The 24,675-nt window shown below is 41.3% G+C and overlaps 1 protein-coding gene across 1 annotated transcript; it reads right to left on the bottom strand.

The window, feature by feature from the left end:
* Window positions 1–1,797: 1,797 nt before the first annotated feature.
* Window positions 1,798–19,222, bottom strand: LOC120022539 (XK-related protein 8-like). Its single transcript, XM_038966488.1, has 3 exons — window positions 18,789–19,222; window positions 5,135–5,325; window positions 1,798–3,147 (listed from the first exon to the last, which is right to left on the bottom strand). Exons 1-3 carry the CDS (start codon window positions 19,106–19,108, stop codon window positions 2,417–2,419), a joined length of 1,242 nt encoding a protein of 413 aa, XP_038822416.1. The 5' UTR covers window positions 19,109–19,222; the 3' UTR covers window positions 1,798–2,416.
* Window positions 19,223–24,675: the final 5,453 nt, after the last annotated feature.

Raw genomic sequence — 24,675 nt, 5'->3', positions numbered from 1 at the left:
AGAATTCAGTGATTTTCAACGTGGCACCGTCATAGGATGCCACCTTTCCAACACGTCAGTTTGTCAAATTTCTGCCCTGCTAGAGCTGCAGCGGTCAACTGTAAGGGCTGTTATTGTGAAGTGGAAACGTCTAGGAGCAACAACGGCTCAACCGGTCACAGAACAGGACCGCTGTGCTGAAGCATGTAGCGCGTAAAAATCGTCTGTCCTTGGTTGTAATACCCATTTCCAAGTTCCAAACTGCCTCTGGAAGCAATGTCAGTACAATAACTGTTTGTCGGGAGCTTCATGAGAGTTTTCCATGGCCTCACACAAGCCTAAGATCACCATGCGCAATGCCAAGCGTCGTCTAGAGTGGTGTGAAGCTCGCTGCCATTGGCTTCTGGAGCAACCTCCAGAGTGAATCACACTTCACCATCTGGCAGTCCAACAGACAAATCTGGGTATGGCGGATGCCAGGAGAACGCTACCTGCCCGAATGATTAGTGCCAACTGTAAAGTTGTGGGGGAAGAATAATGGGGCTGTTTTTCATGGTTCGGGCCCCTTAGTTCCGGTGAAGGGAAATCTTAACACTACAGCATACAATGACATTCTAGATGATTCTGTGCTTTGTGGCAACAGTTTTTGAGGAAGGCCCTTTCCTGTTTCAGCATGACAAGGTCCATACAGAAATGGTTTGTCGATCGGTGTGGCAGAATTTGACTGCCTTGCACAGAGCCCTGACCTCAACCCCATCGAACACCTTTGGGATGAATTGAAACGTCGACTGCGAGCCAGGCCTAATCTTCAGTGTCCGACCTCACTAATGCTTGTGGCTGAGTGGAAGCAAGTCCCCGCAGCAATGTTCCAACATCAGGTGGAAAGCCTTCCCAGAAGAGTGGAGGTTGTTCTGGCAGCAAAGGGGGGAACCAACTCCATTTTAATCATGATTTTGGAATGAGTTGTTTGAGCAGGTGTCCACATACTTTTGGTCATATAGTGTATGTGTTTTCCCACCCCACTTTTTTTTGTATGGGACCGGAACACTGTTGAAGGCCCAATTAAGGTTGTCCTGTGTACATTAAGAACACTGATGGTAGTGTAAATACAAATAAAAGTACTTTGAAGGTGCCTGGTTTCATTGTCAGTGTTTTTTGCAATTGCATATACTCTGCTGTAAATTAACAATAAGACTATACGTCATCTCACAAAGTGCTTCAGACCTTGCCATCACCTGTTTGGAATTTTTTTTATTTTTTTTTGCCTTTGGCATCACTGTACAAAAAGGATCACATTCACATCACACACATGAAACCAGACAGTCCAGCACACAAAGACGGAGACAGTCCAGCACACAAAGACGGAGGACATTGGTACTTTCACTCAGAAATGGCCACCAACTGTTAAAATTATGTTCTGAATTACGTAAAATCCCCTCAAGGTTTTTACCATCTAGTCCTGACAGTCCACACCCTGCTAACAGTTCAGGAAGCAGTGGTGTAAAGTACTTAAGTTGTGTTTTGTGGTATCTTTTTGCCTATTTTTATTCCATTCGTTTTCCCTGACACCCAAAAGTACTCGTTACATTTTGACAGGAAAATGATCCAATTCACACACTTATCAAGAGAACATCCGTGGTCATCCCTACTACCTGATCTGGCGGACTCACTAAACAGTGTTGGTGTGCCCCTGGCTATCTATAAATAAATAAAAACATTGTTTGCTTTAATGATTTAGAAATTATTTATACTTTTACTTTTGACATTTTAAGTATATTTCAAACCAAATACTTCTAGAGTTACTGAAGTAGTATTTTACTGACTCACTTTTACTTGAGTCATTTTCTATTAAGGTATCTTTACGTTTACTAAAGTATGACAATTTAGTACTTTTTCCACCACTGTCAATAAGTAACCCCGATTAGCTGTACTCACGAGATCACATTAATAAGACAAGTCCATGACCACTATAAACACTACTGTAATGTTTACCTTACCTATTAGAAATGCACTGTGCCAAACAGAACTGTCTAGTATCGCCATCCTTGTCGTTCATAGAACAAATCATTCCAGTCATTTTAATGAAAGCGTCAACATTTCTCAAGCTCGTCAAGCTATAGTTCATTTAAGTAGGGCAGGGGTGTAAAACTCATTCCACGGAGGGTCGAGTGTGGGTCCTTTCAATTAAGACCTAGACAACCAGGTGAGGGGAGATCCTTACTAATTACTGACCTTAATTCATCAAACAAGTACAAGGTGTGTTTAATTTAAACATTGTGTGTTTCAATTGTGACTGATCTACAAATAATGAGTAGTTATTTATGATCCAAGGTAATTTGTAGATCAGTCAGTTGGCAGTTGCCAGGCTGGGTTGTCGGCTGCAATGTTGAACAAGCCCATACAGTCTTAATGTGTAGGAGGCATCTGATAATCCGGATTAAGAGTAAAAGTTATCAGCTAAATTCCTCATCCTTTTATTGACCCTGACGGACGGTTCCGGACGCTCTGTATGACCCATTAACCTAGAGTCAACAACATCTAACCCATATGGGGGGAGCCCCACCGACTCCGACATCGGCTCGAGGCGACACTCAACTTCTCCCAGCTTTGTAATCTTTGGGTGACAGAACTTGTAGTATATCACCTTGAGACAGAGCCCAGCTATGTAGAGTGAGATCATAATGACAAAGATGACATAGGAATCTAATGGCAGTTCAAAATATGGAGGGTTCTTTATCATCTGCCACACCCAAAAACCACAAAGCATCCCAATATCCACTCCTATCCAGGTGTGGTAGATGATGCTCCGCTGCCTGGTGTGCCCCTCCACTATGTTGAACCAGCTGAAGTACCAGATGAGACCTACGGTGGCCCGGTAGAGCCATTCTCCACCGCCGCTGTCCATGAAGTCTGTCTTCAGTTGCCAGGCGACGAAAAATAGAACCATCCAGGAAGACAGGAAGTGGGCAGCGATGAAGCAGGGGAAGACCGAGGTGAAGAGGGCGACTGCTGCCACACGTGGACCAATCAGGAGCAGGTTCCACATGAAGTAGACCACTGAGGAGCTCCAGCCCTGCTTGGTCTTGTCTGGGAGAAAGGAACGCAGGGAGCGGTGATACATGGTCACGCTGACGGCGATGGCAGACACTGAACCAAGCGCCTTCAAGACTGAGGGAGATAAAAAAAAAAACATACATTCAGGATGTTATATCAAGTAAACTGTCAATGAACTCAGGATGTTAAATAACATCCTATCAAGTAAACTGTCAATGAACTCAGTCTGTTATTTAACATCCTATCAAGTAAACTGTCAATGAACTCAGGATGTTAAATAACATCCTATCAAGTAAACTGTCAATGAAAGGAATTGTAAAAATGTATCATCAGGTCTGGAGTCAGTCACCTCTTAAATTATGAGTAGGGCCAGACCATCAATTCTGGGGCCTAGTTACAAGCTATATAAAACTTATATCCAGATCTACAGTTGAAGTCAGAAGTTTACATACACCTCAGCCAAATACATTTAAACTCAGTTCTTCACAATTCCTGACATTTAATCCTCGTAAAAAGTCCCTGTCTTAGGTCATTTAAGATCACCACTTTTTATTTTAAGAATGTGAAGTGTCAGAATAATAGTAGAGAGAATTATTTATTTCAGCTTTTATTTCTTTCATCACATTCCCAGTGGGTCAGAAGTTTACATACACTCAATTAGTATTTGGTAGCATTGCCTTTAAATTGTTTAACTTGGGTCAAACGTTTTGGGTAGCCTTCCACAAGCTCCCCACAATAAGTTGGTGTATTTTGGCCCATTCCTCCTGACAGAGCCGGTGTAACTAAGTCAGGTTTGTAGGCCTCCTTGCTCGCACACGCTTTTTCAGTTCTGCCCACAAATTTTCTATGGGATTGAGGTCAGGGCTTTGTGATGGCCACTCCAATACCTTGACTTTGTTGTCCTTAACCCATTTTGCCACAACTTTGGAAGAATGCTTGGGGTCATTGTCCATTTGGAAGACCTATTTGCGACCAAGCTTTAACTTCCTGACTGATGTCTTGAGATGTTGCTTCAATATATCCACATAATTTTAATTCCTCATGATGCGATCTATTTTGTGAAGTGCACCAGTCCCTCCTGCAGTGAAGCACCCCCACAACATGATGCTGCTACCACCGTGCTTCACGGTTGGGTTGGTGTTCTTTGGCTTGCAAGCATCCCCCTTTTTCCTCCAAACATAATGGTCATTATGGCCAAACAATTCTATTTTTGTTTCATCAGACCAGAGGACATTTCTCCAAAAAGTACGATCTTTGTCCCCATGTGCAGTTGCAAACCGTAGTCTGGCTTTTTTATGGTGGTTTTGGAGCAGTGGCTTCTTCCTTGCTGAGCGGCCTTTCAGGTTATGTCGATATAGGACTCGTTTTACTGTGGATATAGATACTTTCGTACCTGTTTCCTCCAGCATCTTCACAAGGTTCTTTGCTGTTGTTCTGGGATTGATTTGCACTTTTTGCACCAAAGTACGTTAATCTCTAGGAGACAGAACGTGTCTCCTTCCTGAGCGGTGTGATGGCTGCGTGGTCCCATGGTGTTTATACTTGTGTACTATTGTTTGTACAGATAAACGTGGTACCTTCAGGCGTTTGGAAATTGCTCCCAAGGATGATCCAGACTTGGAGGTCTACAATTTATTTTCTGAGGTCTTGGCTGATTTCTTTTGATTTTCCCATGATGTCAAGCAAAGAGGCACTGAGTTTGAAGGTAGGCCTTGAAATACATCCACAGGTACACCTCCAATTGACTCAAATTATGTCAATTAGCGTATCAGAAGCTTCGAAAGCCATGACATCATTTTCTGGAATTTTCCAAACTGTTTAAAGGCGCAGTCAACTTAGTGTATGTAAACTTCTGACCCACTGGAATTGTGATACAGTGAAATAATCTGTCTGTAAACAATTGTTGAAAAAATTACTTGCGTCATGCACAAGGTAGATGTCCTAACCAACTTGCCAAAACTATAGTTTGTTAACAAGAAATTTGTGGAGTGGTTGAAAAACGAGTTTTAATGACTCCAACCTAAGTGTATGTAAACTTCCGACTTCAAATGTACCTCTAGGTCTTTGTGTTCTAAGTAATTCTATGTTTGCTTTTACGTACTTGTAATGGGCTCCACCTCTCCCCTCTGGATGATGATGGTAATCATGAGGACAAGCTGTGGCGCGCTCTCAGAGAAGGTCTCGATGAGGCGCAGCAGGCTAAGGTCATGTGTCAAATACACGGCGTTGCCCTCCATGTAACGCTTTCTACAGCAGAAGCCACATATAGAGATCCTCACCAGACCAGCATATCTAAAATGACAGCCACATATACATAGTTATTATTGTGTACTGTACTTCACTATTTCTATTTGACAACTTTCACTCCACTACATCCATTTTCCCTGACACCCAAAACTACTTGTTAGCAAGAAAAATGGTCCAATTCACACACTTATCTAGTGGTTAGAGCGTTGGGCCAGTAACCGGAAGGTTGCTGGATCGAATCCCCGAGCTGACAAGGTAAACATGTATCATTCTGCCCCTGAGCAAGGCAGTTCCCCGGGCGCCGAAGACATCGTGTCGATTAAGGCAGCCCCCCGCACCTCTCTGATTCAGAGGGGTTGGATTAAATGCGGAAGACACATTTCAGTTGAATACATTTAGTTGGACAACTGACTAGGTATCCCCCTTTTCCATCCCTGCTCATCCCTACTGCCTCTGATCTGGCAGATTCAATAAACACATGCTTCATTTGTAAATTATATATTTTTTACCCCTTTTTTTGTGATATCCAATTGGTAGTTATAGCCTTGTCCCATCGCTGCAACTCCCGTACGGACTCGGGAGAGGCAAAGCTCGAGAGCCATGCGTCCTCCAAAACACGACCCTGCCAAGCCGCACTGCTTCTTCAAACACTGACCGCATAACCCGGAAGCCAGCCGGACAATGTGTTAGAAGAAACACCGTCCACCTGGCAACCGTGTCAGCGTGCGCTGCGCCAGGCCCGCCACAGCGCGATGGGACAAGGACATCCCAAACCCTTCCCTAACCCGGACGACGCTGGGCCAATTGTGCGCCGTCTGCGACACAACCCGGGATCATACCCGGATCTGTAGTGACACCTCTAGCACTGCGATGCAGTGCCTAACATGCTGACCAGACCGCTCGCGCGCTTGTTGATTTTGTCTACCCACACCAGACATGATCAGGACACGCAGGTGGAAATATCAAAACAAAACGAACTCTGAACCAGCTACATTAATTTGGGCACAGGTCGAAAAGCATTAAATATTTATGGTAATTTGGCTAGCTTACTGTTGCTAGCTAATTTGTCCGGGGATATAAACATTGGGTTGTTAGGAATGAGGAATGCTTTTCCAACAGTCTTGAAGGAGTTCCCACATATGCTGAGCACTTGTTGGACCGCAGCCAACTCATCCCAAACTATCTAAATTGGGTTGAGGTTGGGTGATTGTGGAGGCCAGGTCATCTGATGCAGCACTCCATCACTCCCCTTCTTGGTCAAATACCCCTTACACAGCCTGGAGGTGTGTTTTGGGTCATTATCCAGTTGAAAAGCAAATGATAGTCCCACTAAGCGCAAAACAGATGGGATGTCGTATCGCTGCAGAATTCTGTGGTAGCCATGCTGGTTAAGTATGCCTTTAATTGTAAATAAATCACAGAGAGTGTCACCAGTGTCTCACAAAGACACGGCGGTTGGAACCAAAAATCTCACATTTGGACTCAGACCAAAGGACAGATTTCCACCGGTCTAATGTTCATTGCTCATGTTTCTTGGCCCAAGCAAATCTCTTCTTCTTACTTCTTAAAAAGTATGATTCCATATGTGTTATTTCATAGTTGTGATGTCTTCACTATTATTCTACAATGTAGAAAATAGTACAAATAAAGAAAAACCCTGGAATGAGTAGGTGTGTCCAAACTTTTGACTGGTATTGTCATTTTCTCTACTTTTGCATATTTGTGATACGTACTGTTATCAGATCTTCAACCGAAACCTTTTATTTGATAAAGGGAACCTGAATTAACAAATAACACAACAATGACCTACTTACTTCCTTCATTTCATAAACTAAGTTATGCAACACCCACAATGCCCCTGTGCGAAAAGTAATTGCCCCCTTTACACTCAATAACTGGTTGTGCCACCTTCAGCTGCAATGACTCCAACCAAACACTTCCTGTAGTTGTTGATCAGTCTCTCACATCGCTGTGGAGGAATTTTAGTCCACTCTTCCATGCAGAACTGCTTTAACTCAGTGACATTTGTAGGTTTTCAAGCATGAACTGCTCTTTTCAAGTCCTGCCACAACATCTCAATTGGGATTAGGTCTGGATTTTGACTAGACCATTACAAAACTTCAAATGTGTTGCTTTTTAACCATTTTCATGTAGACTTGATTGTGGGTTTTGAATCATTGTCTTGCTGTGTGACCCAGCTGCTCTTCAGCTTCCGCTCCCTGGCTAATGGGCTGACATTCTCCTGTAGAATTCTCTGATACAGAGCAGAAATGATGGTTCCTTCTATTGAGGCAAGTTGTCCAGGTCCCGAGGCAGCAAAGCTTACCCCAATCTATCACTCTACCACCACCATGCTTGAACCGTTGGTATAAGGTTCTTACTGTGGAATGCAGTGTTTGGTTTTAGCCAGGCATAATGTCGTCCAAAAGGTTCAACTGAAAACACCTTAGTATTATAATTAATCAATGTATATACCAGATACATGTAACAGGTGTAAAATATACTTTATGTATTTCACTGAAAATCCCTCATTTATTTTATTTTATTATTTTAAAGGTTATTTTAAGATGTATTACATTACTTTCAAGAGTGAATCATTTTATTGTATTTATTTTCAAAATGTTAATGTTGTGATGTCATCAACGGGAACCATGCTTTAAAAATAAATTGTATTTACAAATCAATACAGGAAGTACATGTGGGAACACAAGTATATATGAATAATATACAAAGGACAATTGGGCTAGGGGGGATAGGGGCTGGGGGCGGGGCTAAGGGGTACAATAATCATATTACACAAGGACCTTAAGGGACATACAGACACATAATTCTAACAGCTTTTTTGTTAGTAGAGTATTTAATTGTCTTAAAATACAGTTCAATTTCTTTTTGTAAGGTAAGAAAATGTGTTTTTTTGTTTGTAAATTTACATTTGTGAATAGGAAATTTGGTCAAAAGAACAATGAAATTAATGACAAAGTTTCAGCTCATTTCTATCGTAGGTAAAGAATCCAAGCAGTACATCTCTCCACAATAGTGTAAAATCTTCATAAATGTGTTCAATCATAAATCTACTGATGTCTTGCCACAGTTTTCTTACATGAATACAATGTCAAAAAAGATGCAACACTGTTTCTGGGTGGTCATTACAAAAGGAGCAATTTGAGTTGATGTTTTCCTTAAACTTCTCCATATAGTGGTTGGCAGGATAATATTTATGAATAATTTTAAAGGAAATTTCCTTAATGTTGTTAACAAGTAGGTATGTGTGTGGCAACATCCAAACTTTTTTCCAACAGATATTATCAATAAATCCATTCCAATAAGGCATGACATAAAGTCATACATCCTGCTGAAACAAGGTTCGTATCGCTCTGTTGTTGGATGGACGAAAAGAGAAGGCTCTGAGGGTCTTGACACGTTCCTGAATAATAAAGCAACTCCTGAGGGAATGGCATCTAAAACAATTGCAAAATCTTTAGGTGTTACAGGGACCTTGTAAAGTGATAAGAATTCCTTATAACTGAGTAAAAGACCCTCTGCATTAACCAGTTGGCTCACCAATAGGATATTATTTCGGAACCAATATTCTAAAAACAAAGAAGTATTTTTATACCATATATCCCGAATATTCCATATATAATATCTGTGTGGAGAAAAATGATGCTTATAAATTAAGGACCATGACAAGAAAACCTGCCGATGAAAAGCAGAAAGTTTCACTGGAACTTTGTCAATATTATAATTGCAAACCATAATGAAGTTAAGGCCACCAAAAAGTTGAGAAGACATGATGAGGAATAAAATTCCATATAGAAGTGGGTCTTCTTAGGAATTGTTTTATCCAACTGATCTTAAAAGTATTATTTAAGGTAGTAAAGTCCAGAAAATTGAGGCCACCATTCTCATAAGTGTTTATTACAACAGTTTTCCTAATGTAATGGGTACGGTTTCTCCACAGAAAGTTGAAAAGCATCTGGTCTATCTCCTTGCTTATTTTACTGTCAAGATAGAGCGACATATGTTAGTCTAGAGATACCTTCGGCCTTGGTTATTAGGACTCTTCCTTTTAAAGATAAGTCCCTCTGTAGCCATTGATTTAGCTTCTTATGTTTTTATAAGAGGGTTAAAATGTAGTAAGCCTCTAGACTTCTGATCCTTTGTAATGGTTATGTCTAAATATGTAAGTTATTCTTTTACTGGAATACCATAATATGAAGGTGTCACACAATCTTTGACAGCCACAAGTTCACATTTATTAATGTTAAGATATAGACCAGACGCTTTGGAAAATGATTGTATCACATTGATCGATATGGGAATTTGGTTAGCATCTTTCATAAAAAGTGTAGTATCCATGCTAGTGTAACAGTATAACTTTAAACCGTCCCCTCGCCCCGACACGGGCGCGAACCAGGGACCTTCTGCACACATCAACAACGGTCGCCCACGAAGCGTCGTTACCCATCGCTCCACAAAAGCCACGGCCCTTGCAGAGCAAGGGGCAACACTACATCTAGGTTTCAGAGCAAGTGACGTAACTGATTGAAACACTACTAGCGCGTACCCGCTAACTAGCTAGCCATTTCACATCCGTTACACTAGCCATGCTTTTACTCCTAAGTTTGCTCAGAGCGTGATGAGAACTAGGTGTTATGTATGCACATGTTCACAAGAAAAGACAAGCAAAAGTTATATTGTCACTGATTTAGTGTTGCATTACTGTTTAAAGGACTATATATTCATGTGAATGGGGATAACGGCTTTTTGTGGCACTCCCTATTGCAGCTCTGATCTCTGGATGCACAAGGATGTTTTTACATGTATGGTTCTGCACAGAGCTGTCTTTTGTGGCCGTGTCTATTAGATGCTCACCTGTGCTGTAGGAGCCAATGTTCCAAGTCCCAATTTCAGTTCTCTAAACTAGTTCCTGGTAGTCATCCACCATATTACATACTAGAAAATACTCTAGTGGTTAGTCTCTTGATTAGAGTTTCTGAACTACTTTCTACTGGAAGTGTTTCCCCTTACTCTTACTTTGAGGCAGGCCACCAAGATCCGCCAAGCAAAACGCAGACTTGTTTACGTGCTGCTGTGCGTTTTGTTGCCAACCTTACTTTGCTACCTGACAACTTTACGGTTTTTACTTTTTAATTGCTGTTTATATTTTTAGTTTTTCCCTTACTCAACTTTTTTTTCATTCAACTTTTTTCACTCCGGACGCTTTATCTGGACGTGGTTCGTCAGGACCTTCACCAGCCGAAGCTAAGTAGTAACATTAACATGATGCCTTCTAATTGCAGTCGCTGTACTCGTAATATACAGGAGACCGATCAACTTATGGCAAGGATAGCTGTACAGCAAGCCCAGCTTCAGACGCAATCGATAGGAAAGGGTAATTTCAGTGTAGGGAAGGATGAAACAGCGTCTGTGCCACCAGTAAGTACAGATAGTAGTATAAATCCCCTCGCATGGTCCCCGCAGACGGACAACTTTCGCATGGCTTCTGGAGGGAAATCCTGTAGGAATGCTCAACCGGTGTCGCTCATTCAGCCAACAGAAACGTTCAACCGGTTCTCCCCATTAAGCAGCGAGTCAGAGGCCGAGCCTTCTCTGGTCTCTATTCCTCCTGTTACGAGGTCTGAGACGCCGAAGCCTCCCACCATTAGCTCTGACAAATTGAAAACCCTAGTCATTGGCGACTCCCATTACCTGCAGTATTAGACTTAAAACTAATCATCCAGCGATCATACACTGTTTACCAGGGGGCAGGGCTCCCGACGTTAAGGCTAATCTGAAGATGGTGCTGGCTAAAGCTAAAACTGGCGAGTGTAGAGAGTATAGAGATATTGTTATCCACGTCGGCACCAACGATGTTAGGATGAAACAGTCAGAGGTCACCAAGCGCAACATAGCTTCAGCGTGTAAATCAGCTAGAAAGATGTCGGCATCGAGTAATTGTCTCTGGCCCCCTCCCAGTTAGGGGGAGTGACGAGCTCTACAGCAGAGTCTCACAACTCAATCGCTGGTTGTTTTCTGCCCCTCCCAAAAGATAGAATTTGTAGATAACTGGCCTGTTGAGGAGTGACGGACTCCATCCTAGCTGGAGGGGTGCTCTCATCTTATTTACGAACATAGACTGTGCTCTAACTCCCCTAGCTCCACAATGAAATAGGGTGCAGGCCAGGCAGCAGGCTGTTAGCCAGCCTGCCAGTTTAGTGGAGTCTGCCACTAGCACAGTCAGTGTAGTCAGCTCAGCTATCCCCACTGAGACCGTGTCTGTGCCTCGACCTAGGTTGGGCAAAATTAAACATGGCGGTGTTCGCCTTAGCAATCTCACTGGAATAAAGACCTCCATTCCTGCCATTATTGAAAGAGATTGTGATACCTCACATCTCAAAATAGGGCTACTTAATGTTAGATCCCTCACTTCCAAGGCAGTTATAGTCAATGAACTAATCACTGATCATAATCTTGATGTGATTGGCCTGACTGAAACATGGCTTAAGCCTGATGAATTTACTGTGTTAAATGAGGCCTCACCTACTGGTTACACTAGTGGCCATATCCCCCACGTTTCCAGCAAAGGCGGAGGTGTTGCTAACATTTACGACAGCAAATTTCAATTTACAAAAAAAAAAAAAGACGTTTTCATCTTTTGAGCTTCTAGTCATGAAATCTATGCAGCCTACTCAATAACTTTTTATAGCTACTGTTTACAGGCCTCCTGGGCCATATACAGCGTTCCTCACTGAGTTCCCTGAATTCCTATCGGACCTTGTAGTCATAGCAGATAATATTCAAATTTTTGGTGATTTTAATATTCACATGGAAAAGTCCACAGACCCACTCCAAAAGGCTTTTGGAGCCATCATCGACTCAGTGGGTTTTGTCCAACATGTCTCCGGACCTACTCACTGCCACAGTCATACTCTGGACCTAGTTTTGTCCCATGGAATAAATGTTGTGGATCTTAATGTTTTTCCTCTTAATCCTGGACTATCGGACCACCATTTTATTACGCTTGCAATCACAACAAATAATCTGCTCATACCCCAACCAAGGATCATCAAAAGTCGTGCTATAAATTCTCAGACAACCCAAAGATTCCATGATGCCCTTCCAGACTCCCTCTGCCTACCCAAGGACGTCAGAGGACAAAAATCAGTTAACCACCTAACTGAGGAACTCAATTTAACCTTGCGCAATACCCTAGATGCAGTCGCACCCCTAAAAACTAAAAACATTTGTCATAAGAAACTAGCTCCCTGGTATACAGAAAATACCCGAGCTCTGAAGCAACCTTCCGGAAAATTAGAAACGGAAATGGCGCCACACCAAACTGGAAGTCTTCCAACTAGCTTGGAAAGACAGTACCGTGCAGTATCGAAGAGCCCTCACTGCTGCTCGATCATCCTATTTTTCCAACTTAATTGAGGAAAATAAGAACAATCCTAAATTTCTTTTTGATACTGTCGCAAAGCTAACTAAAAAGCAGCATTCCCCTAGAGAGGATGGCTTTCACTTCAGCAGTAATAAATTCACGAACTTCTTCGAGGAAAAGATCATGATCATTAGAAAGCAAATTACGGACTCCTCTTTAAATCTGCGTATTCCTCCAAAGCTCAGTTGTTCTGAGTCTGCACAACTCTGCCAGGACCTAGGATCAAGGGAGACACTCAAGTTTTTCAATACTATATCTCTTGACACAATGATGAAAATAATCATGGCCTCTAAACCTTCAAGCTGCATACTGGACCCTATTCCAACTAAACTACTGAAAGAGCTGCTTCCTGTGCTTGGCCCTCCTATGTTGAACATAATAAACGGCTCTCTATCCACCGGATGTGTACCAAACTCACTAAAAGTGGCAGTAATAAAGCCTCTCTTGAAAAAGCCAAACCTTGACCCAGAAAATATAAAAAACTATCGGCCTATATCGAATCTCCCATTCCATCTCAAAAACAAAATGAAAAAGTTGTTGCGCAGCAGCTCACTGCCTTCCTGAAGACAAACAATGTATACGAAATGCTTCAGTCTGGTTTTAGACCCCATCATAGCACTGAGACTGCACTTGTGAAGGTGGTAAATGACCTTTTAATGGCGTCAGACCGAGGCTCTGCATCTGTCCTCGTGCTACTAGACCTTAGTGCTGCTTTTGATACCATCGATCACCACATTCTTTTGGAGAGATTGGAAACCCAAATTGGTCTACACGGACAGGTTCTGGCCTGGTTTAGATCTTATCTGTCGGAAAGATATCAGTTTGTCTCTGTGGATGTTTTGTCTTCTGACAAATCAACTGTAAATTTCGGTGTTCCTCAAGGTTCCGTTTTGGGACCACTATTGTTTTCACTATATATTTTACCTCTTAAACATAATGTTAACTTTCACTGCTATGCGGATGACACACAGCTGTACATTTCAATGAAACATGGTGAAGCCCCAAAATTGCCCTCGCTGGAAGCCTGTGTTTCAGACATAAGGAAGTGGATGGCTGCAAACTTTCTCATTTTAAACTCGGACAAAACAGAGATGCTTGTTCTAGGTCCCAAGAAACAAAGAGATCTTCTGTTGAATCTGACAATTAATCTTGATGGTTGTACAGTCGTCTCAAATAAAACTGTGAAGGACCTCTGTGTTACTCTGGACCCTGATCTCTCTTTTGACGAACATATCAAGACTTTTTCAAGGACAGCTTTTTTCCATCTATGTAACATTGCAAAAATCAGAAATGTTCTGTCCAAAAATGATGCAGAAAATGTATCCATGCTTTTGTCACTTCTAGGTTAGACTACTGCAATGCTCTACTTTCAGGCCTCCTAATTGTCCCTAGAATTTCTAAGCAAACAGCTGGAGGCAGGGCTTTCTCCTATAGAGCTCCATTTTTATGGAATGGTCTGCCTACCCATGTGAGAGACGCAGACTCGGTCTCAACCGTTAAGTCTTTATTGAAGACTCATCTCTTCAGTAGGTCCTATGATTGAGTGTCGTCTGGCCCAGGAGTGTGAAGGTGAACGGAAAGGCACTGGAGCAACGAACCACCCTTGCTGTCTCTGCCTGGCCGGTTCCCCTCTCTCCACTGGGAGTCACTGGCTTACTGGTGCTCTTCCATGCCGTCCCCATATCTCATGAGGAGGGAAGATAGTGAAAGTCTCCATATCTCATGAGGAGGGAGGATAGTGAAAGTCCCCATATCTCATGAGGAGGGAGGATAGTGAAAGTCCCCATATCTCATGAGGAGGGAAGATAGTCACTGGCTTACTGGTGCTCTTCCATGCCGTCCCTAGGTGGGGTGCATTACTTGAGTGGGTTGAGTCACTGACGTGGTCTTCCTGTCTGGGTTGGTGCCCCCTCTTGGGTTGTGCCGTGGCGGAGATCTTTGTGGGCTATACTCAACCTTGTCTCAGGATGGTAAGTTGGTGGTTGAAGATATCCCTCTAGTTGTTTGGGGGCTGTGCTTTGGAAAAGTTGGTGGGGTTATATCCTGCCTGTTTGGCCCTGTCCGGGGGTATCATCGGATGGGGCCACAGTGTCTCCTGAACCCTCCTGTCTCAGCCTCCAGTATTTATGCTGCAGTAGTTTGTGTCGGGGGTCTGTTATATCTGGAGTATTTCTCCTGTCTTATCCGGTGTCCTGTGTGAATTTAAGTATGCTCTCTCTAATTCTCTCTTTCTCTCTTTCTTTCTCTTGGAGGACCTGAGCCCTTGGACCATGCCTCAGGACTACCTGACATGATGACTCCTTGCTGTCCACAGTCCACCTGGCCGTGCTGCTGCTCCAGTTTCAACTGTTCTGCCTGCGGCTATGGAACCCTGACCTGTTCACCGGACGTGCTACCTGTCCCAGACCTGCTGTTTTCAACTCTCTAGAGACAGCAAGAGTGGTAGAGATACTCTCAATGATCAGCTATGAAAAGCCAACTGACATTTACTCCTGAGGTGCTGACCTGTTGCACCCTCGACAACTACTGTGATAATTATTATTTGACCATGCTGGTCATTTATGAACATTTGAAAATTTTGGCCATGTTCTGTTATAATCTCCACCTGGCACAGCCAGAAGAGGACTGGCCACCCCTCATAGCCTGGTTCCTCTCTAGGTTTCTTCCTAGGTTTTGGCCTTTCTCTGGAGTTGTTCCTAGTCACCGTGCTTATTACACCTACATTGCTTGCTGTTTGGGGTTTTAGGCTGGGTTTCTGTAATAAATAAATTTGATTTTGATTTGAATTTTCGAGTGCAACTTTGCAAAGCTAGCCCAACTACCGTTAGCTTTGTTACATCGTGAGTTTTTTAAAATTATTTTCTCACGGGTTTTCTGCACTGTCTTTTATCAGGCAAATATACTTGTATGGAGTCCAGACGGCAGCAGTAACTTTTGCCTTGTGTTTGTATCCATTCCATGCAGGTATGTTGTGAAATGTGACGATTTTGTATTTCATGTTTAATGTGCCTAGTTAGCTGTCATTCATTTTGCTTTTTTGCATGTAAAAAATGGCGTTGTTGCTTCATTAGTATGCCTCCGGTATAATGGTACAATAGTACACTCTAAGAAATATTTAGCACTTATTAGCAAATTATTATTGTATTGGTGTACAACATTTATAAAACGAAATGAGTCTTTTGAAAATAGGAACATGTACAATTTGTACAATGTATTTTTTGTTGTTGATGTTTTTACTACTGAGTTTGCTCAGCGCGTTATGAGGAGAGGCACATGGAGTCCAGACGGCAGCAGTAACTTTTGCCTTGTATTTGTATCCATTCCATGCAGTCATTAAAAGAGAGACAACCGGCAGAATTGTGTCCAGAGCCTTATCTTCCACCTACACCTTACCAGAACACAATGCAGAAAGGTACCGGTACAGAACCGGTTACATACACATTTAAAAATGGCTATTTCATTCAAACTTCTCACTCCTGTTACTCTTATTCAGTCCTGTTACCCTACATACACATTTAAAAATGGCTATTTCATTCAAACTTCTCACTCCTGTTACTCTTATTCAGTCCTGTTACCCTTCATATGAGTAACAGGACTGAGTTTTTAGCTTAGCATTAGCAAATACGTTAAATGTAGCCACATGGCATCAATGCTAATAGCATGAGAACACTTAGCAGCTTCAAGTGTTTTTTTCCAAACTATCTTTAAAAAAAACAAGAATAACATCTAAGAAATAATTTAGGTAACAGGACTGACTGTACATTGAGATTGACTTTCTTGGTCATACAGAAAAGAGTGAGAATGTACTTTTTTGGATGCGGTCCAAACACTTAAGACACACCCTCATCCACTTACCCTCGCCTTATGCCCTTGGGGGAATCCCTGTTGCCATCTTGGAAGGTGGTCCAAATGATTAGCCTAACATGCTGACCAGACCAGACACGTCGCGTGCGCGAGCGTCGCAAAATAAATTTTGAAATCCATGTTATTCAATTATTGCACCCACACTGCTCGCACGCGCCAACGAGCGTCTGCAACACCAAGGGCTAAAATAGAAGTCGTTCCTATTTCTGACGCAGATCGCGCTGAAAGTCATCTCCTCATTGGTTTATAGAAGCAGGTACCCACGTGCCATCTCCTCATTGGTTATACCCACGTGAGTGATTGAAAGACAAACTTTGTTGCCGGTTGTCGTGGTAATAGTATGAAAGTTTAGATGTGATCACCATATAAGTTCAAAGGTGAAAAAGCCTGGAAGGAGGAGAGATAACTAGAAACGATTCGGTTGGCCGTTTTATGTGTGGATTAATTGTCGGAGTAGAGGTCTTTGTGCATTTCAGGTAAAATAACATCTCAATGTTTATATCCCAGGACAAATTAGCTAGCAACAGCAAGCTAGCTAAATAGGACAAATTAACGTTAGCTAGCAAGTGCAAGCTAGCTAGCGAAATTGCCATACATGTTTAATGCTTTTCGACCTGTCCCCAAATTAATGTCATTGGTTCAGATTTTGTTTTGACATTTTAACCTGCGTGTCGTGATCGCGTTTGGTGTAGGGGGACAAAATACATTTATGCACGATAGCGCATGATAGCGCACGCGTGCAGCCGGTTTGGGTTCCGTGTAACAAAGGAAGTTTGCAACGTAAGCCCCTCAGCCCTCGTTTTTAGTCGGCTTTGCGAGTGTACAATTATTTTCCCTCAGAGACCTGAAACTCCCCCATAATTCAATTCGCGACGATTGTACATCCGCTAAGAAAAGTCAGCGAAAACTTAAACAACATCAATGGAGAAGTCAAAATACAAGTGGAAGTAAAAACGAATGGAAATAAGTTACACGTGCTACTAATGCACATGACGGCACAAACACGTCTCATGAAAAGTCAATATTTTATTTGGTTAGCTTTTGTAAATTGTAGAAGGAAAAAAATATATTCTTCAGAAGTTTCAGCTAGGCAGGCTAATGTTAGTTAGCTAATTAATTTGCTAGCTATCATACAGTAGGCATATATTAATAATGATATATATATATATATATATATATACTCATATTTGACTGAAGCGCATATAAAGCAACCACAAGCTACCGGTGGCTGAAAACACAATCATCGCGGGGTGAACGAGTGACGAATTTCCGGCCAAGGGTGGTCCATTTTAAAAATCATTCCTTCCTCGCCCTGCAAGTTTATACTTGTCAGACGTGATGATACGTCATCAAAAGTGCACACTTAATTTGAGGGCTGAGGGGATAGGGTGTGTCTTTTAAGTGTTTGGACCGCAGAATTGGTCTCCCCATGGCCTTCAGGAGACTCAAATTATGCTACTTCCTGTTGATCATGTGACTTTTTTAGAATTTTTAGGGGGGGGGGGATGTGTCAGGGTAACAGGACTGACTGAAATCCTGGGGACACAACTAAAATGTGTATTTTAACTAACATATTATGAATTTCCGATGAGAAAATGTATTTTATGCCTAAATTGGAAATAGAGTCACACAATAATACCTTTAAAAAAAAATGATTTCTGAAGGATTCTAATCCTTTATTTCATGGTGAAGTGTAGTGTTATAGAGTGGGGACGGGCTAAAATCAACTTTTTTCAGTGTTCTAGGTGGTTTTTATTAAGGTTTTACATGATGTATCTTCAAATTGCAATTAGGACAAAGTGCAAGACACTTTGCTTGATAATGTAATGTATTATACAGATACTTTTCATGCATGTAATGTCCTGGGGACAGAAAAGGCACCGATTCGGCAGAATGGTCCTTATACTTTTACTATTGATATTTAAGTATATTTTGCAATTACATTTACTTTTGATACTTAAGTATCTATAAAACCAAATACTTTTAGACTTTTACTCAAGTAGTATTTTACTGGGTGACTTTCACTTTTACTTAGTCATTTTAGTCATTTTCTATTAATAATGTATCTTTACTTTTACTCAAGGATGACAATTGGGTATCTTTTCCACCACTGGTGATACAAGTTCCTTAGGATATCAACACAGTCCGTGTTTCTGTTCCCAGTTCAACATCAAGTTTAGTCAACAAAGTTTAACTGAACCTGAGGTAGACGCCCATCTGGAACACATGAAGGATCTTGAGTGAGTGAAGGCTCTTCACAAGGCTCTCTGTCCTGGTCTCAGTCCCGTCCTTGTCATAGTGGTACCACAGCCAGCTGAAAGCCTGGACCAGGGCTGAGGAGCCCATTAGTAGGAACACCAGCAGTCCCATGAACACGTAAGCCTCTTGTTGATAAAACGTCACCACCGCCCACACGTCTAGCACCACATCCAGGAGGAAAAGAAACATACCTCCGACAGTCAACAAGAAGTCAGAGGCGGGGTACTTGAATGGGATAGACTGTCCCGCGTCCTCCTCCATGGTGTAAACTGAAAATGCACACGTTTGCGTTGGCTCTTCTAGCACTTATCAACTCAATGAAAGAGAGAGAGAGAAAGAATGCATTACTTATGACGTCCCCTCACTGTGGAGAAACCCTTGTACTGTGAAACTGAAAGTAAGCAAAGGCAGAAGTACAGCAGGCTTTCATTCCTCCCGCCTCCAAAATGCTTTGGGGGAGGGCCAAGAGAAATATGACTTTTGCATATAACAGAGTATTTCAAGTTGTAGGCAACATGATGAGATAGTAAAATAATTTTAACATACTGTTTTACACACTTTATATGTATAGTATACTTTATACTGTATTCTAGTCATGGCTCTTTCTATATAACTACTGCTGTACACACCTTTTCTAGTCTTAAACTGTCCATAATGTCTATACACACCATTATAAACTGAGTATACAAAACATTAAGAACACCTGCTCTTTCCATGACATAAACTGACCAGGTGAATCCAGGTGAAAGCTATGATCCCTTATTGATGTCACTTGTTAAATCCACTTAAATCAGTGTAGATGAAGAGGAGGAGACAGGTTAAAGAAGGATTTTTAGGCCTTGACAATTGAGACATGGATTGTGTATGTGTGCCATTCAGAGGGTGAATAGACAATACAACAGATTTAAGTGCCTTTGAACAGGTTAGGGTAGTAGTTGCCAGGCGCACCGGTTTGTGTCAAGAACTGCAACACTGCTGGGTTATTCACGCTCAACAGTTTCCCCTGTGTATCAAGAATGGTCCACCCTCCGAAGGACATCCAGCCAACTTGATACAACTTTGGGAAGCATTGGAGTCAAATTGGGCTTTAATGGGACAAATGTCATCCAAAAAGTTAACTCAAGTTTTCCAAAAAGCACCTGGATGATCATCAAGACTCTTGGAATAATGTTCTATGGATAGATGATTTGAAAGTGTAACTTTTTGGATGACATGGGACCCATTATGACTGGCTAAAACCAAACACTGCGTTCCACAGTAAGAACCTTATACCAACGGTTAAGCATGGTGGTGGTAGAGTGATGGATTGGGGATGCTTTGCTGCCTCGGGACCTGGACAACTTGCCTCAATAGAAGGAACCATCATTTCTGCTCTGTATCAGAGAATCCTACAGGAGAATGTCAGGCCATAAGCCAGGGAGTGGAAACTGAAGAGCAGCTGGGTTATGCAGCAAGACAATGATCCAAAACCCACAATCAAGTCTACATGAAAATGGTTAAAAAGCAACACATTTGAAGTTTTGTAATGGCCTAGTCAAAATCCAGACCTAATCCCAATTGAGATGTTGTGGCAGGACTTGAAATGAGCAGTTCATGCTTGAAAACCTATAAACGTTGCTGAGTTGAAGCAGCTAAAGGTGACTCAACCAGTTATTGAGTGGAAGGGGGCAATAACTTTTTACACAGGGGCATTGTGGGTGTTGAATAACTTAGTTTATGAAATGAAGGAAATAAGTATGTCATTGTTGTGTTATTTGTTAATTCAGGTTCCCTTTATCAAATTAAAGGTTTCGGTTGAAGATCTGATAACAGTACGTATCACAAATATGCAAAAGTAGAGAAAAGGAAGCAAATACTTTTTCATGGCACTGTATATATATATATATATACACACACACACACTACCGGTTTAGAATACCTACTCATTCAAGGTTTTTCTTTATTTTTGTAGAATAATAGTGAAAACATCAAAACTATGAAATAACACATATGAAATCATGTATTAACTAAAAAAGTGTTAAACAAATAAAAATATGTATTTTTCTTAAAACTGCATTGTTGGCTAAGGGCTTGTAAGTAAGCATTTCACTGTAAGGTGTTCACTGTTTCACTGTTGTATTCGGCGCATGTGACAAGTACAATTTGATCACTATGGGTCCTCAGGTAGAAAAAGTTACTGACATCACTGGGTCCTCAGGTAGAAAAAGTTACTGACATCACTGGGTCGTCAGGTAGAAAAAGTTACTGACATCACTGGGTCGTCAGGTAGAAAAAGTTACTGACATCACTGGGTCCTCAGGTAGAAAAAGTTACTGACATCACTATGGGTCCTCAGGTAGAAAAAGTTACTAACATCACTATGGGTCCTCAGGTAGAAAAAGTACTGACATCACTATGGGTCCTCAGGTAGAAAAAGTTACTGACATCACTATGGGTCCTCAGGTAGAAAAAGTTACTGACATCACTATGGGTCCTCAGGTAGAAAAAGTTACTGACATCACTATGGGTCCTCAGGTAGAAAAAGTTACTGACATCACTGGGTCGTCAGGTAGAAAAAGTTACTGACATCACTATGGGTCCTCAGGTAGAAAAAGTTACTGACATCACTATGGGTCCTCAGGTAGAAAAAGTTACTGACATCACTATGGGTCCTCAGGTATAAAAAGTACTGACATCACTATGGGTCCTCAGGTAGAAAAAGTTACTGACATCACTATGGGTCCTCAGGTAGAAAAAGTTACTGACATCACTATGGGTCCTCAGGTAGAAAAAGTTACTGACATCACTATGGGTCCTCAGGTAGAAAAAGTTACTGACATCACTGGGTCGTCAGGTAGAAAAAGTTACTGACATCACTATGGGTCCTCAGGTAGAAAAAGTTACTGACATCACTATGGGTCCTCAGGTAGAAAAAGTTACTGACATCACTATGGGTCCTCAGGTATAAAAAGTACTGACATCACTATGGGTCCTCAGGTAGAAAAAGTTACTGACATCACTATGGGTCCTCAGGTAGAAAAAGTTACTGACATCACTATGGGTCCTCAGGTAGAAAAAGTTACTGACATCACTATGGGTCCTCAGGTATAAAAAGTACTGACATCACTATGGGTCCTCAGGTAGAAAAAGTTACTGACATCACTATGGGTCCTCAGGTATAAAAAGTTACTGACATCACTATGGGTCCTCAGGTAGAAAAAGTTACTGACATCACTATGGGTCCTCAGGTAGAAAAAGTTACTGACATCACTATGGTGATGTCAGGTAGAAAAAGTTAAAGTACAACAATGCAATACTAGCTAGTACACTTCAACTTATATCATGTTTGAAGACAGATATGTGTGAGCATTACTCATATGAGATTATATTATACTCATGTATTGACGATGTCAATAGGTGAAGCCTTGGAAGAACACTTGAGGAACTTTTAAGAAAAGAACATTGAAACCACAGACATAAACGACACAAAAGAAAAGGCATAAAACTACATAACTTTGTGATTGTCTTATGATTTTAATAGCCCAGCATTAGATGCCCTTTAAATGATGAGGTAAGAGACAGGTTGAATTGTTGACCTTCAGGGGAATAGGTTCACAAAACACACTGTGTAATAACAATCATGTGCAGAACGAATGAGATGACAGTTAAAATATGGAATATTTGGTTCTATTCTGCAGTATCCAATAATGTTTCACACAGAAATCTTAACATTCTAGGAACATACCTTCACAAGGCCACAGGTATTGCTATACATGTTTTATTTAACTAGGCATGTCAGTTAAGAACAAATTCTTATTTACAATGACGGTCTACATCGGGCCAAACCCTAACCCGGACGACGCTGGGCCAACTGTTCGCCGCCCTATGGGATTCCCAATCACGGCCGGTTGTGATACAGCCTGGAATCGAACCAGGGTATGTAGTGACGCCTCTAGTACTGAGACGCAGTGCCTTAAACCGCTGTGCCACTCGGGAGCCGGAACATCCAGAACATTGTCCACAACATAATGTCAAAAGTAGTGCACTATAGCAGGAATAGGGTGCCATTTGGGACTCTTAATCAAACTGTATTGACGTTCCATCCATCTGTACATACGGTGTGGCCTACATAGATTTGATGCTGTATATAGAAAAAAGACTAATGAAGCTGGTGGACGAGTGACCGTCACAGACATTAGTGGATGCACTGTCGGCATAGATACAGAGAATTAAAAATAACACAACAGTTACAACAGCAAAGCGAGGAACGTGATAGTTCATCGTACATTCATTGTACATCCAAAAATAGCAAACAAAATGTCAAATAACTTTCAGAACGTTGTAGACGGGTAACAATCACCCAGATAAAAATACTAACTTTTCACACAATAATAAAAACGGATAAAAATGTACCATTACTTATTCTTCTAATTACCTTTGGCATCATGAACGGCGTGGTCGTTTCACGCAATTAGTTATTTTGAGATTTTAAGTAGAAACTGTGCACCAATATAGAATTTTACAAGCCTGTTATATTACATTAAGTGTCCTTTAAAGGGATACTTCAAGATTTTGGCAATGAGGCTCTTTAGCTACTTCTCCAGAGTCAGATGAACTCGTGGGATACCATTTTTCTGTCTCTGTGTGCAGTTTAAAGGAAGTTGCTAACTAGCTCTAGTGCAAATGCTAACTAAGATACCCATAGACTTCCATTCATTGCACTAACGCTAGTTAGCATTGGTTGGCGACACTACATCTAACTTCCTTCATACTGGACGTAGAGACATAAAAATTGTATACACATCTAAGTCTGGGGAAGTAGATAAAGGGCCTCATTGCCAATATCCCAAAGTATCCCTTTAATATTGACCAAATAGAAAATTCTAGCAACTCTGAGCTTTAATATAAATGAAGACTTGTGAAAGTACCAAAGCATTTTGACATTCCCTCTGTGACGTAAGGCTACCATTTCACCATCATTGCAAAACCTTAGTTATTCTGGTGCTTGAAAAATTAATTTCTGAAGATGGGTGTTAATTAGTGAGAGATTCACCCTGTCCCTCATTTTAAGGTTAATACTGTAACGTGATCTGAACTCTCGTTTTAATATGATGAAAACATATATATATATATTTTTTTTTTTACATTGAACATCTAAGAGTAAAAAATCATAGTGTAAGAGCAGGTGAGCTGAATCTACTTGTTTTGGCCATTTTCTGGTGTTTTGTGGTGGAAAACTGAGCGGTTCGAGGATAAGACGTCAACCCTGTTACCCCTGTTGATAGACAGGCTAGAAATGTTTACATTTTCAATTGTTTTGTGAAGCTTGCATTCAATTGCCTCTCCCTGTTGCACACAAGCTTCCATTCCACCTGTCACAAGGGGAATTCTCTCTGATTTAATATAAAGTCGTCAACCATGTTACTTTATTTGCCACTTAATATAGTTGTTTTTTTGAGATGGGAAAATATGTTTTTTACTAAGTTGAACATGTGCTCTTTGTGACAGAATGTTACAATTAGGTGAAATTAAACATTGTTTTTTTCTCTCACTAAGTTACAGAACCCAAAAAGGACTAATTTCCTGGAATAACCCAATAGCTCTCTCCTACAACTCCAATATTGATCAATGGAACCTGCTCAGCCTGTATCCCAAATGGCACCCTAGTCTCTACATAGTGCACTACTTTTGACCATATCCCTATGGGCCCTGGCCACAAGTAGTGCACCATATAGCACTATACAAGGGTGCCATTTGGGATGAAACTTCAGTGACCTTATCACTGTTTCACTGAATATGCTAATTTAAACATAAAGTCTAATTTACAATAAGATGTGCAGCACCTTATT

This window comes from Salvelinus namaycush, chromosome 27 (genome assembly GCF_016432855.1).
Source record: "Salvelinus namaycush isolate Seneca chromosome 27, SaNama_1.0, whole genome shotgun sequence".
NCBI lineage: Eukaryota > Metazoa > Chordata > Actinopteri > Salmoniformes > Salmonidae > Salvelinus > Salvelinus namaycush.
This window is presented reverse-complemented; position numbering and strand designations above follow the sequence as displayed.